At 43.1% G+C, this 15,869-nt stretch overlaps 3 protein-coding genes across 3 annotated transcripts in view; all 3 read left to right on the forward strand.

Annotated features, from left to right (window-relative positions):
• The window catches only part of LOC126561420 (protein Smaug), a 469,519-nt gene that overhangs the window by 406,041 nt on the left and 47,609 nt on the right, over positions 1-15,869 (forward strand). The window lies entirely within an intron of this gene.
• LOC126562512 (protein hairy) overlaps positions 1-15,869 on the forward strand; it is a 579,505-nt gene that overhangs the window by 269,895 nt on the left and 293,741 nt on the right. The window lies entirely within an intron of this gene.
• Positions 351-707, forward strand: LOC126563332 (uncharacterized). Its single transcript, XM_050219968.1, has one exon. The coding sequence runs from the start codon at positions 351-353 to the stop codon at positions 705-707; it is 357 nt and encodes a 118-aa protein (XP_050075925.1).

Genomic DNA, 15,869 nt, shown 5'->3' on the forward strand with positions numbered 1-15,869 from the left:
TGTTATAGAAAGTGCATAATGCTTAAAAAAGGAGAACATTAAAATAAAACCAAACTTTCTCCATCGTTCAATTGGGAGGATTTACTTTCATATGCAATTTTCTGCATATGAAAAGCTGCAGTGTTATCTTTAGAGTGTGTGTGTGTGTTTTTTTTTTCGGAACTGCATTCCCAAAGAGGGGGTGACAGTTTTGTTCCCCGATTTTGGTTACAGTTTTGGTATTTAAACGATGCTACCTTCCGGCTTGTGGCTCAGTCGGAAGTAGCACCCGTTTACCCGTAGTCGATTTGGGTGAACGCATAAAAACGGATAAGCACATCACAGGCTATAAAATCAACTCACGGAAAACGATGACTGTGCTTAAGCTTTTGGCGTTGTGTACGATGTGTGTGGCCGGCTGTTCGGCACTGTCGTTGGTGGTGTCGCAGGAACAGAGCTACTTTTTCGGCACTAAACCCGCGGATAATTTGCTGTGCTACACGAAAACCATCTCGAAAGGATCAGCATTACCAGCGTCGATTAGCTACACCAATGCGAACGACAAGAATATCAACTTTGTGACGATGAACGCGGACAAGTACTCGGTGCTTGGGTACACGGTGGACAAAACAGACGGTCAGCTCGGTACGCCTGCGATTGGGTATAGAATAAATGGACCTAGTCCGCTGACGTACGCGATCACGATCAATATGTACTGTGCCCCTTAAGAAGAACTTAGGGTAGAATCGAAAGTGTTCGAGCGAGATGTGTTATTTATTAAATTAAAAGGAGCTATGTTTATAATTGTGAGATGTTAATGTGATGAGAAATATAGTTATTTGAATGGAGTTCAATAATATAGAAATAAATTAGTTAAATTGATACAATATATTTAATGTAATGTATAAGGTAGATTGCTAGGTTAACGTTTATTGGTTCATTTTTACAACAAACCTTTTCCGTTTGCTTGGAGTTACAACAAATGTTCGTGTTGCAAAGTCGTTGCACATTCTGGAAGCTTTCAGGACATTCGATGATAGGTTCCGCTTGCGAACAACAGATGGCGCTTCAAGCCGTTGAGAGAGAAGCTCAGGATGCGTGAAAGTTGCGACTGGTTTCTTCAAAATATAATCGAAAGAAATGAGTTTTATCTAAATTTTAAAAATTAAATAAACCATAGATTCTGCTGGTTTTGATTATATTAGTAACTTAATATATTTTCAATGTAAAAATACTATTTATTAGTTTCTAATATTGAGACAGATTGAGTTGACATAACGATGTGTTTTTGGTGTACTTGTAATTAGATACAAAACTAATAACTTCGCCTTTTCCTTCCTACGGATCGTCCCGACTGAATAATTTACTGTGTGTGAACTGAGGAAAATCCACGCTAATTGTATTCGATCGTGCCCCATAATATACGTGTATGTTTATGTCTCGCATTTACTCCGAAAAGCCTATTCGTGAGAACGGACAAGAAAAATGTTATTAGTAGCGTATGCAATTACACGATACACGAAATGCGATCGAAAAAGTGAAATCCAAACGATGAAGCGTCCGTGCATTCGCGGCCAAACCTGACCTAAATACTTCAATCCAAATCGTCGGTCGACCAGATTTGCATGTGGCTTGTGGATGGAGCAAAATGCATCCGTAATGCTCTTGGGATCTGGACGTGTCTGAAAAAAAAACGAAGAGAAATAGAATCCAAAAGGAGAGAGAGGGAGAAAACACACACACACACACACACACACACACACACACACACACACACACACACGAAACATATGGTATGGCTACTCCGTGTGGCCAGTGTACTCCCGGTGCATCGTTAAACTGTGTCGTTCGGCTTTACGAAAGTGCAACCAGCAATGAAAACCAGCATCCCGTATTTTGGACAGAAAGCTAAATGATAGTTGTGTTTGTGGGTATGTGCGTTTAAAAATGTTGTTTTTTTTTCGTTGCTGTTGGTGCTACATTTCGCTTTCCTTCAACCGATTGTTCGGTGCCAATCGGAAGTCCCATGTGCAGTGTGCATCGTGTGCAACGAATCTCGAACACAACTTGTTGTTCTTATTGCTGTTTTTTCTATAACCCTCAAACCCCCACATGCTCCCCTCCCAAGCACAGCAACCCCCGCAGTTTTGGCTGCATTTCAATAATCGGTAGGCAGCTGTTGCACCGTTGGACAGTGGATTTTTTTTTTTACCCCGTTGCACACCATAGACGCGGGAGTGCGCGATGCATTTTGGTCATAAATTTTGCCCTCACGCGCGGATCGGTTGCGGTGGCATTGCATCTGTCGGGCGGTCGGGACGAAGCAGCCTAAAAGCGAATCAACCGAAATGCATGAATCTGATTCACTGATTCGCCTCTTTCCCAGGACTGCGTCCGCTGATTTGCTTCCGGCCTCCGGGGAGAGGAGAACGGGAAGAAAATCGGGCAAAGTGAAGCGGCAAAAAAAAAAGCAGTGACGCGATTGCATCGTGCAGATTGAAATGGAATTGGGACGATGCATAAAATTGCTGGCAGCGAGATTGTCCGCGCCAAACTACACTCGACGCCCATCGCCAGGCCTAGAACGAAATCGAAAATCCTTTTTCAAATGCAGTTTGTGTTTGTCTTTTTTCCTTCACTGTCGATGCCGGTGTGTCGCTTTGTTTCACCTTCGCGTTCGATGCAGTCCGCGAGGTACGGAAGCCGGTTGTGTGAGTTCGTTGGCCCGAGATTGTTGGTTTAGTGATGGTATTTTTTGTCTGTGTGTTGGGTATGTTTTTTTAATCCTCGGTTTCCTCTCTGCATTGTCCTAGTCAATTCTGGTCCATATGTGCGGCCAGAAGCAAAGGCAACTTGCGATCAACGAAAAATATGACGTGCGAACACGGTAATCGATGCGCTCGAGATGTGCATTTTATTTGCATCCGCTTGGCCTCGATGAATGGGCGCGAGCTGAGCTGTTTGATTAGACTTTTAGATGATGGCAGGAAGGAGAACATGGTGCGTGCTCGAAAGCAGAAGGATTATTTTTCGGGTCGTTTTCATAGAGCAAAGGAGAAACACATGAAAAGCAGGTTTATTGGTGGTCGTTGCAAATGGTGTTGAATTTCATTTGCATTTAATATCGTTTTTAAGTTAATCAATTATGAATTTCAGTTATTAAGTTTTGTAGATTGAGTGGATTTCAGTACAAGGATATGTATGAAGTATGTCTGGTCTATAAATGCTATGAGGAGTAATTGATTTTTATTATTTTTTTGATGACATTGATGACTCCGAGTTGGCAAGGGGCTCCAAACTCACAAGGAACTTCCTTCCCCAGTCATCAATTTCAATGCAATAGATCCCCCAACATCCACTCCACGAAGGGATTCCTGCGAGCGATTAAATCCACCACTGCATCAGGCATCCTTGACTATCTCTGTACCCAGTGGAGGATTTAATAGTACGCAGACAGAGTGGCCGAACTCACAAAAAATCCCTTCATTCAGCAGATTCAATGTGATAGCGCCCCCATGTTTAGCATTAGTAAAGGGCACAGGTGACAATGCATAGCTTCAATGTATTGATGAGCTACGATGTCTTTAATCAGGAAGAAAATTTAGTAGAACGGTCAGGATAAAATATTGCAGAATGGATTAATGCGGCTATTTAATGTTACTATAAAAATAAGAAAAAATCCAATAATGATAGAATGCTCAGTCAATAATTCTTTAACGCATTGCAGAAAAGTGGAGCACTTTACATTGTTCTACTTTTCTGTTTGCCCCAAAACCATGCACACGCATTCGCAGCCAACCGTAAGCCAGCTGTTCCCAATTAAACACCAGCCCCACTTGAACGCTTCGAAACGCGTTCGACTGTACTCGGGACTTTGAATTGGACTACAATTAGCACGTACACCATCGGTAACCTGACGAAGGGAAACATTGAGAACGTCTCGAGCGTCTCGCGAGAATCGATTTGCCGGAAATCGTGGCAAAAAGGATCCGGAGGCAGATTGTGCAGTATAGTAGCTAGGACGTGGTTTCGCTTCAATTACCGGTGCCGGACGAAAGTGAAACGCATGCCTGAAATTAAAGAAGGAGAATGGGAGAGACCAAACCACGCACAAACATGGAGAAGAGTCACAAGAAGGAAGAACGTCTTCGCCTGTTTTAGTACCCAACGATGGAGGCAACAACAACCAAAAACGCCCTACTGTTCTACATTTGCAAATACTCTTGTTGGTTCCACTCGTCTCGTGCTGTTATTTAGTTTCCGCCTTCCTTTGCGGCTTTAATTTAATCCTTACCCATGCCTGGACGAAACGTTCCCAGCCAGCCGGACCGAACTTGCTCGAAGCGTTGAAGCGATAATCCTTTAATTAAAAATCAAAACAAACAACGCAACGGGGTAGAGAAGGTGGCAGGAGGGAGTGAAATGCAATCATCGCGTCTACGGCGGATACGTTCTGCCGCCGTGTTAGTCCTGGGTGCGCCCTCTTTCGCGGCGTGGCAAGTCCGTCATCGAGGCGTCGTTTCTTATTGCCGAGTTCGGAAGTTAAACGTTTCTGCTGGTTCTCGCCTGCACGATACCTCCATTCATCGTCATCAGGGAAACGTGGACGGTGCAAAAGAGCGCACGAGGTAGAGTTTGAACGCGCACGAAAAGGATCAAGACAACCTCGAGAAGCATCGCGTTTCGCCTGCTCCGATCTGGCGAAACGCCTGGTATACGACCTGGTCCGATCCTGTTCGTATGCCCCTTTGTTCCCACAGGCCGGTTGGAGTTTCGCTCTCGATGAAATTTACTCCAGAAAATAAATGAAGAACCGTCTCACATCACCGTCCCTCTCCACCCATTAGCCTACTTTGGCTGGCTGTATTGTGTGGCCGAAGCCGGTACGCATCACCTCGTGAATACATAATGAATGAAGATCAAGGTTAAACCCAAACCACCGGGTAGCTCCATCGTTGCCCATTAATTGCTTCCCATCCGTCTGGGTTGGGTTTCGCCTGTGTTGTGGGGCTCTCGTCCGGGATGTCCTGACCGTTGCTAGACGATAGGAATGGTAGCGGGTTGGGGTAGCATGTAATCGTTCTTTAGCAAATGAAACAATGACCTACATTAAGCCATGAACCGCACACCAACACAGCTGGCACAGCTTGGGGTGGTGTTTTTTGTTGCATTCCCTGTTTGCTCCTGGAATAGCTAGGACACCATAAGTCAAGTGGGTCACCCGGAAGTTGGTGAAGAGAAGCAGAAGGAAGTGGAGGGAAATTTGTCTGTGATGCGACCGAGGGGAGGCTAAATGGCAAAGTTTCGAAGCACTTAAGCACTTCTGCACAGATCGATGGCTTGAAGTCCTCTTTTTTTGCGTGGTGACTCAAGATGGGAACTGCTTTGTCTGGTTGTATAAGGAATGCTTCCTTCTGCTGAAGAAATCGTACCCAGCGCCGGAAACTGTAAGGATAGTGGAGGAGTAAGTTGGAGCGAGGGAAGAAAAACCTCCAACTCGAAGCCCAGGACCAGCACGATAAACGTTCATTCTGGTTTCTCCATCCTTCGACCATCCTTCGGGGTGGACACGGTTGTAAGAAATTCTCATTATGTACTTTCTTAATGCCACAGCTGCGGTAATGGAAATAAAGTTTTTTACACACCTCCACAGCTCTTCACATTGCCGCCTGAATGGTTCCCTTCCCTGCCACGGATCGAACGGCCACAGACGGCATCCGTGGACGTGTCCTTTCTGGGGAAGGAATTCTCACCGCAAAAAGCCAACTGCCCACTGACTGTCAGTGACAGTCCCTTTCACTCTCGTTTGGAGCGAAGAAAAAATATGCATCCCCCGTTTCCATTTGCCCACCCACCAGCGATCCCCACAATTGTCACGGCTTATGTTTGGCCCTGTGAAGCAGTAAGCAAAGAAAGGAGGAAAAAAATATCGGGAAACATCCATTTCCACAGCCAGAAACAACCTGATACCATGGTGCCTTCCGGTGGACTGATTTTAATCTTTGCGACTTTCACGAGACTTTACGATCAGTCGGTCACTTTGCGGGAGGAAGGTTTGTTTGGTCGCTTCTTCGTACACACGCACCAACCAACACACGCTTTCCCTGGCTGGCGTTGTTGGAGGGATGAGAATGAAAATCGATAGGTCAATTAAATTTTAAAGTCGTCCCTTTTCGAGGCCGCAGTGCAGAGCCTACGTGTTCTGTGTGTGTGTGTGTGTGTGTGTGTGTGTGTGTGTGTGTGTGTGTGTGTGTGTGTGTGTGTGTGCGAGTTTTGAGTTGTTTTACGATATCGTAAAGATTTTACTAGCGCTCCCATTTAATAAGACAAGATTTTACTTTGCCTATTGATAGAAATATGCATGTCTTGTTTGTTTGCTTTTGGCTGCTCTACTCTCTGCAGCCGGACCTGGGGGATAGTCGTTTGCTATCAACAATAAACTATTTATGCCGGGTAGTATGCTTTGTTATGTTAAAAGGCACGGCAAGCCAAAGAAATGAAACTGACATGTGTTTGGGGAAAAAGTCTCATCAACTTTCAGCAAGATACACTATAAAAGGCTACGAAACTGGGGTCATTTTGCTGCGAATGGGGACTTTCCTTAACGTTCGTTGTTTCCTATTAGCATCAGGTGCGTTGCATGATACCAATTTCTCGCTCAAAACTTTAACTTAGAGTTTGTAGTTAAACGGATGGTTTAGGAAGAGAAAGCATGAAGAAATCGGCCGAATTTTCGTGGTAGGAAAAAGAAGAAAGCGCGTTGTGTAAATTGTGGAACGCAAGAACCTCTCCCTCCCGAGAGTCTAATGTTCGGTGGAACTGTGCGAACCGGAAACTGTATTTCTGGCTCCGGAAACTAACTTTTTGACGTTCCGGGTATGGAATGGGTTTCGTCCTTACCGTTTCTCCAACGAATTTTGCGAGTAGATCTGGCCTTTGGGTGGGACAGGATAGGTTATGACTATTTTTTTCGTGTGTGGGAAAACTGATTTCAATTGGGGTTAAAAAACCCAAAAGGATGTGTGACTTGTTTCCGAGTAGCGATGAATTGAGAGGGTCATTGTCTTGCTTTGGATTGACAAGACGTTGTAGAAATGATTGGCTATATGTCGCTTGTATGCTGGGACTATCGTGCAGAAATCCCATCAGAAGGACTATCGAACAAATTTATTAGCTTCAAGGTGTCCTTTAAGAGATTGAATTTTTAATCTTGAATAACAACTAACGTCCTTGCGTTTTAAACTATATGGTTAAAAACCATAAATTCAGCACAAGATACCGAAGTGATGGATTTAATTTCATCGATTTCTTGTCCAACTCCTCCCATTCCTTTGCTTGGAGCGTGTCTATTGCTACTTGAGTCTTGTGTCGATAGGAATGCCTTGCGGCACGAACAGGTAACAAACCGTCTGTTCTGATCGGAAACACCCGGGAAGAGAAAAAAGGTAGGTTAGTTAGGACGATTGATATTATTCCATTCATTCGTGCCATTGAAGGGAATACAAAGACCGAAAAAAAAATTGTAAGCAACTAGAAGAAGGTAAATCAACTGGAAACCTTTCGTGATGGCCCCCGGGCGCATAATTTTAGCCTTCGATAGCGACGTTTGCTTCGGCGCGGGTTTGAGTTGAGTATCGGGGAAACAACCGGCCACAAGTGGGCGATAGTGGCCAAGGAAGCTGACGGGATGAAAATTGCATCAAGTGTCAGTATATTGATCGATTTGTTGAAATGGCTTCTCGTGAGTATTTTAATTTTATTTTCATCTTTTTTTAAATTCTAGCTCTTTAACGGTCTATCCTAGGAAGAGTTTCTACCAATTTTGTCAAGGATTTTGTGAGCAGTTATTGGTTATAGTTTTTACTTTGAATGATATTTTGGAGAGCAAAGCTGTTCCCTTTTGAAGTAAGTTTGATGTTTGGTTGGTTTGGTTGGCGCTGGAAGCGTTATGTGATTGAAAAACGATCGACAGGCTTTGGCACGAAGGTAAATGCCATGCTTATTATTATTGACATTTATTCAGTTCCAATCCAGTACAGGATTATGTTTATTGCGTTCAAAACCTGTTTTTTTCCACTCAAAATTTTGTATTTCTTTTTCAAGTAGAGCCAAACTAGTTTAGAAACTTGACGTCGGGTCTTTAAACGTTTTGTTATCCATATTTTTGATTATCTGAAAAATAAAGCTTAATTTTTCCGAAATAAAAATTGCTTAGATTTAAAAATTTACCATAACATCACGCCGTGATGCCTCTCGCACCATTATTAGACGCACTTAAGGCCCAACCAAGCCACGACACGTCCAAGGGCACTTCAGTGTCATACAAGCACGGCGACGGTGGCACAGCATATTGAAATGTCACAAATTAACCCGTGTAATCCTTTCACTTGAGCATGCACCCAGAGCCTTGATCTGGCGCATGGTGGTATGCAGATAATAACGCAAACAGGACGATCCTCACGGCGTACGTGACTTTTAGCGTACTCGAGCCGGTTCGCAGAAAGTACGCTCAAGAGTTGCCCGCTCGGGGAAACTTGTGGTAGTGTGCTTTGTGCTTTGAGAAGCAGCCTCAAACATCCACCCGGAAATGGGAAGAATGCAGATTTTATGGACATTGAACGAACCAGAGCCGAACCGTCCGGATTGCTGACGCTGACGCTGGGAAATCCCTATCGAAAAATATCTGTTTGGTGAGAAAAAAAGACCTTCTTCTCGGCATTGGTGAGTGGGCCGTACTTGAGCAGAAATTTGGAGTCTTTTTATTCGTGTGATACTTTCTTTGGAGCTAAGGGTTGCAACAGCATAAAAGGGAAGCATATGCTCGTCAGGGCGAAAAGTGCACACACACACATAGAAAAACTGAACCGCCTCTTCGTTGTTTTCTCTGTCAGACATGTTTAGATCACGTGACGTTAGGGGGCGACATCGAGATTACTTCAAACCGTCGCTTTCTTTTTCGGAATCTCGAAAGGGTTACCGTACACCCCTTTTTAACATTCTCTTAGCGTTCAACCGGGTAATGTTTTCTTCTTTCGGTTCCTGGCGGGCGGATTACACACTGATGCACTTGATGCTGACGACGGAAGCCTTCGAGCTGAGGAGCACTTGGCGAAGCGATACGAATCATGGGCCCCGTTGTTTTTGGCCAGCTTCACCGTACACAAGACATTTCATCCTGCGGCGTTGCGACATCCGCGGTGGGCGAACCCACCCACCCACTTCAAAAGCATCGCACAAAAGAATGTGGAGCGTGATATGGGAAACATGGAGCAAACGAAAGAAAGAAAAAAAAAAGACAGGATCACTCTCCATACACTCAAGGCCTTTTGCCCGTGAAAGCGCATACTTGCATGACTTTTGCCACATTGTCCTTGCAGGTTGCGCCTTCCCTTGCGCCATGAAGGATTTCTTAGACCAGGGATAATGCACCCGGGGAAGGACATGCATTTTGGGGGTGGACGTGTTCATGACTTTGATTATAATCTTAGTCCGCCCCATTTTGCAGTGCCGTGGGTTGGGTGGGGAGAAAAAAAAAGGGGGGGGGGGGGGGGGGGGTGGAGCTCGGTATGACGACGCGGTCGCTACACTTTCAAGTGCGTGGATGCTTTTCATTCTTGAAGAGCGTACGATGTGTGTATGGGGCTGTAATCTTAGGCATGTAATCTTCAAAAGTACTTCAAGCATTGGACAGCTGCCGTGGTGAATGTGAGATTTTTCGCTCTGAATAGAACGCAAAAAGACAAGTGCATAAAGGTAAGCGTAAGCAGAATGTGGATTTATTTTAGCTGGCAGTCGAAGGACTGAATCAGTTGGACATTTTTGTGAACGATTAACGTTGTGGATTACTGTCATTCAGATGTATGAGAATATTGTGTTTTAAAATAGTTTTGAAACATCTTCGAAGACTGTATTTAGCATTACCGTTTGTCTGCAAACAACCTAATCCGTTAAAGAATGTGAAACTAAACTGAATTATTGGGGCGGTTCGATAGTTTAGATGGTGGGGAGATCAATCTTCAGGCTGCATGGCGTGGTATCGTATCCTCTCCGGAACGTCCCTCGAGATTAATCGATCTATCGGAACTATGAAGAATGCTTTCTTTTGCTAATTTCTGCTCTTATGATAATTTTTATAATTTCTTTTCATTTTTAACGAATATGTTTAGTTTCGTTTTCTTTCTTCTTTATTTTTTTTCGTAACATATAAACTAGCTTAAAATCGCTTTTGTAAATCGTTTTATCATGCTGGACTGTTATTAAAAATGCATAAAAGGATCTACACAAAAACGAAGCAGGTTTTACGTCTGTTTCGTTACACACACGTACAACCCATGACATAAGAAAGCATGACAGTCTCACTTCAATTGAACAAACAAAAACGCAGACACAGTGCACTTCTTCAGTTGAGAAAAAATGTGTAGAGCTTTTTTGTTTATCTTCCAAGCATTAGTTACACGAGACACGAATAAATAAGACATTTTGCCCGTTGCACAAAAACAAAAAAACGAACAACACACCGCTGCACAACCGGCAGCAAATGTAAACACAGAAACACAAAGCCGTATCATCCCGTGTATGCGTTTTCTCTTTGCTTTAGTGAGAACGGAAAACGACGAAAGTCCTTCCGAAAGGTCCATTTCACACCCCGAGGCGCACCTCGTTCGCAGATGTGATGTATGTGTGGGGGGATGTCCTCCCACGGCACGAAAAAAAAAAAACATGAGAAGCATCCTTTTTTGTGAATGACAAATTTCAATGCCAAGTAATTTGCAGCATGAACACAATGTAAACATGAAAAGTGTTTTCGCTTTCAGTGTTTTCATTTTCCGTGCCAGGGGCTTTGTTTGCGTACGGTTGTTGTGGGTAGCGGGGGACAAGGAAGGGTATCCTTATTTCAATTCTCCAACTCCATCACACCAACTCACTCTTACCCATGGGTTGTTGCTTTTTCCGTGAAGCAGGAATGGTTTTATCGTGTTGCATTTGCTGTTGATATCCATCCACCGATCGTCTAAGCATGGAGTTTTCTTTCTTTCAAAGCCATTCAAAGCCAAAACTCACTCGACATTACCGAAAGGTGGGGCCGAATGGTGGGTGCTTTCTGTGTGCAAAAAAAAAAACCCATCTTGAAGCGTTGACTCGTGATGGGTGCTGCAAAATATGGTGTAAAATTTGAATGATGATCCATCTTCTCGACCAGCTTCCTCGCCGTCGTCGTCGTCGTAGTCGTCGTCGACAAGTCGTTGATGAGAATTTTTGTTTCGCTATAGAAGAGAAAAACCCGTAGCCCGGTTCGAGCCATGGAAAAAATAATCAACAAAACATCCACTTCCATCTTCTAATTACTGTAAAAGATGAGCTCGGATCGGAGGGAAAATGTAAAAAACCTTTTGTAATGCGTCCTCAGAAGTGAAAAGATGTAAGTGTCGCCCTGTCAGTTTAGCTGGTAAAAATTTACCAGTGCAGAAGGCACACTTATTCACGGGTAAAACCTCAGAGAACTCTAATTCGCAGCAACAAACGGTGCAACTCGGTGAGGAAGGTATTGAACAACAATTGCTATGATTCCAGCGGTGCATGTTTTATGGTTTTGTTGATTTATCATTGAGTAGAATGTGAGCAGGGATGAATGTTATCGTGATACGGGTGGCAAAGCCTCAGCAATAGAAAAGGGCCACACTGGGAGCGTTGCATTTTATTCGGTAGAAAACATTAGAACAAAAGACGGAAAGAGAAGTGCAGCCATGATGGAAAGATGTGAAAGAGTAGTTTTTAAAATTGGATGTGCTACTGTTTTGTGTAGTAATGTAGGTATGCATAATTTGTCATTTGACATGGTCGCTCTTTTTATGTAGCTTCAGTTTCGAGTGGGCACATGAGAGTCTGCCTATTAGTGGTTGTTGTTTTAGCTAATTAGTAAACATGCTTAAGAAGACTTTAGCGTCTTGTAGTAGAAGCATAAAGAACTGCAAGTCGTTTGGTTATGAGCTATGAATTAAGACAGTTATGATTTGCAGCGAAACTGCACAAGAAAAGATGAATTATGCTACGTTACTAGGTGACAAATTGTAGTTCATGGTATTAAAAAAAAGAATGCCCAACGTTCTATCAGAAACTTGAGGCCGGAGCACAAAAATGTCATCATCATACAAATATCATCATCAACATCATACTTCTAGAAATTCGTAATAAGAAACATTCGGTAAATGAATTAAAAATAAAATAAAATTTTAGCAATGCTTATTTTTCAATAAAAATATCGATATTTGTTACGAAATTCAATCATTACTTTCGACGAATTGATCTTCTTCGTACTTCGCTGCCTTCTTACCGGGAACTACCAGTACCAGACTAATGCTTTTATGACATTCCTTTAAAAACAACTGACTGTTTTGCTGCAACCCATCGACCAGGAGCGTATATTAAACATCGAATCACGAATCACAATACTCACAAAATTGCTATACATACCCTGGTACTCCAGATTATGAAATTGTATTTTCGAAATCAATTCACTGGTAATAAACATTTAATAGCTTCCTTCAAATGTACCGTAAATGGTGAACAAACCGCAGAAAGGGGAGAAAAAAACACTGTTCCCGCCACGAAGCAAAGTGAAGTGTTTTGAATGCTGCCCGTCGAGAAAAGCGTACACTTGAAGATCAACATCGGCCTCTCTGCGCAACGGTAGCAAATGAAAAGAAAACTTTTTTGAAGGTGCTTGAAGGTGAGGAGAGTGCACAGCAATAAAAAAAATTCTCAGAATGTGAGGAAAAATCGACCAACGTTGTAGATTGAAAAGTTGGCCGTAAAAAGCAACGCTTATTGCACCGAACGGCAGAAACAAATCCCGAGCCCGGGTTACACTAGCGCAAAAAGGCTTGCAATGGGCTGTTTGGAGGATGTTGCCGAGGGACCGCGGACAACGCGACGTTTGTCGGGTTCACTGTGCAGCATGAGCGGGAAAAAGTTCAAGTAAAGCTAGCAATAAATTAAATTTTCGTAACAAATTCCCTGTGTTGCGCACCTGTGTTGCGGTGCGGACGCGATGGTAGGCTTGGAATGGTTTTATCTGGCCTGGTGTACGGTGGTCCGCGGAATTCAATCATCTTCAGAGCGTTTCGGTCTTCTTATGGAAGAGTTTACTGATGGAGAGTTTGTCGGATCACGCTCTAACATGGGAATGATGTCACGCAGGCATTGGAGGTTATACTAAAATAAGGAAATAAAACGAAACACTTACGTGTTTCTTTTAAGGGTGTTTAAACAGAACAATAAAATTTATAACATATGTGCCTCATGAGCAAGAAAAGGTTTGATTTTTTGCAATAATTTTTATCAACGCATGACTTTACTGCTCCTATATGCTTCTCTAGGAATTTTCTAATAAAAATGTAACTAAACGACTAATTATCTGTGAGCCGTCAGAGGTTATCTTTGAAGACATTGAAATGTTCTTAGTTTTAAGTGTTTCAATCTTGAAAGTAATTTTCTACCAACTGCAGAAGAAAATGTGCAGCAAGATAATTACCATAAATTATAGACGATGGTATTTTTCCGATAATAGAAAGTTTTTTTATGGAACATTTCAAATATAAAATTTCTCTCCTTTGGTTAGAATGTTATTCCATTTTAAGTATTAAGAAGCATGGCATTTGAAGACATTATTCTTACAATTTTGATAATTTAATAAAGGCTGCATGTTTCCCAGACAATCTAAGCTTTAATTTTGTTTCTTTCTCATAGTTTGGTAATTATTTTGTTTGTCTCATTTTTCTCATTTTCAGCTACAGTTTACTGCTCTTATGTAGCTTTTTTCTCAGTACAATGGAAGAAATAAAATAAAAAGACTCATAATTTATTTGTTTAAATTAAAAATAATAATTTTATCCTTTGCTGCATAATACTAAAGGCGATTGTTACGCTGATGTTCAACATTAGAAAATTATCAGCAACTCCTCCTACAAAAAAAACGAATAAAACACCATCAAAGGGATCTAAAACACGCACTTACATGGGACGATCCCTGCCGGTACACACATGTGCTTTAGAAACATGTGTGAGATACTACATCCTACCGGTTTTCCGAGTGGTCCTTGGAACTGTCTGAGAAGACACCCCTTCAGTTCGGCGCGGTGTACGTACATCTTTTCGAATTTCGCACGCGCACGTATGTGCATATCCTTCACCAAGCGAGCGACGAAGGACGACGAACCCACCAATCCCACTCGAGTGTAGGCTCGTTGTCGTCGTCACCCGGCGTCATATCATCATATGCGATCACGCTGAAGATTCTTCCCGTAAGTTTATCGGTTCCCGGGGTAGTGAGGGCAGAGGCAAAAGAGCTGTCTTTCCCGTATGGGTGGAATAGATTCGTGAATATGTGAGAGGCGCATGCGTTTTTTTTTCTTCTCCGGTACGAGTGATGTGGTTTGGGAGGGAAAAAATTGTCATACGCGCTCCGTATGCGGCTTTTGAGCTTTGCCACCCTCAGCAACCTAGAAACACGCCCGTCTGCGGTGAGTTGGTGAGGGTGTGTGCATTCCTAATATCATTTGTGGCTCAGCCTTCTTCATCGCGGTGGAACCAATCTGCACAGAGTGGTAGTGTATAGGCATGTCTTCAGATAGGAAAAATTGACAAGGAAAAATGTAATCCTCATACTTGATTCTAATCCCGTTTTCATCGTGTGATATCCAGCGTTCCCCGGGTTTTCCACTCGACTAAGTTAGAAAATGTTTCTTAAAATTTTCCTCCTCTTCCATAACTGACGGATTGCGGACGTAGCGTAGAGTTCGTGAATATGAATATACATTTTTGTGTATGTCCCCCATTCATACTGTGAACATCCGATTTCGCGTACGATTCACGTAGGCAACTGGAGTAAAAATTTGCATCTAACATCGCGCGTCACCGCGCGAATATGCGCCTAGTCTCGGGGTTTTTTTTTCCACGAGCAGTACGAGCACGGAGTAAGCGAGTTGGAATTTTCCTCCGAACCGCACACCAACTGGAATGGGATTTTCAATTTTCAAGTGAAAGTAGAAACCGAGGTGGAGAGCCTTTAGGTCGCACACACCGGTAGGGTAGCACCAGCACCTGAAAAAGGCTGCCAATTCTTTGCTCGAACACACCGGTAGCTCAAGGAAGGCTTTCCGCATTTTTTCAAAAATCACGAATCATCTGGCTGAAGGGTTTATGAAAAAGTTTGGCAGCTAAACGAGAGGAAAATAGGAAAAATAAAACCACCCACCAACATCGCGGATTTGATTCGCGAATGTTGCACACTTGAGGTTTGTGCAGAATCATCAGTTTTTCTCTTCCACACCCATCGCGAAAGCGCGAGGTGCGCCAGGAAACACATGGCGACGGTTTCGCGGGTTAGGGGAAAATCAATGCAACGGTTGAATGGTTCTGCTTCCTTCCATGTGTGTTTCCACGGAGGGTTTGATTTTTTCTGCCTGGCGTTTGTGCTTTGCTGGTGCCGGTGATTGGAGGTACGGACGGGACATTCGGTGGGAGAGCAAATATGATTTTTTCGCCTAACGACACTGGCGACGTACACCGATTGGTTGGAATAAAATTGATGATGCTGAAGGAAGCGCTTGAATTGAATTTGAGGCCAGGCGTTCTGGCATGCGTTGTTAGAACAGGGCTGACTGAATGAAGCCGGCACATAAAGGATGATTTGCGATTGATTTGAGCGATTGAAAGGAAATGAAATTGACGGTAAAGATGGTTGAAAGTAGCAAAACTTGGAAAGGGTTTCTGTGCACCACACCAAATTCGCGTAAAGTAATATTATTTAGTTTGGTAAACTGTACAAGATAAAATAGAGGCGACAGAGGCGCCGGTCTTTAAACGGCAGGACCGGGATTCAAATCCCATCC

The sequence above is a fragment of the Anopheles maculipalpis genome, chromosome 3RL (genome assembly GCF_943734695.1).
Source record: "Anopheles maculipalpis chromosome 3RL, idAnoMacuDA_375_x, whole genome shotgun sequence".
Taxonomy (NCBI): Eukaryota; Metazoa; Arthropoda; class Insecta; order Diptera; family Culicidae; genus Anopheles; species Anopheles maculipalpis.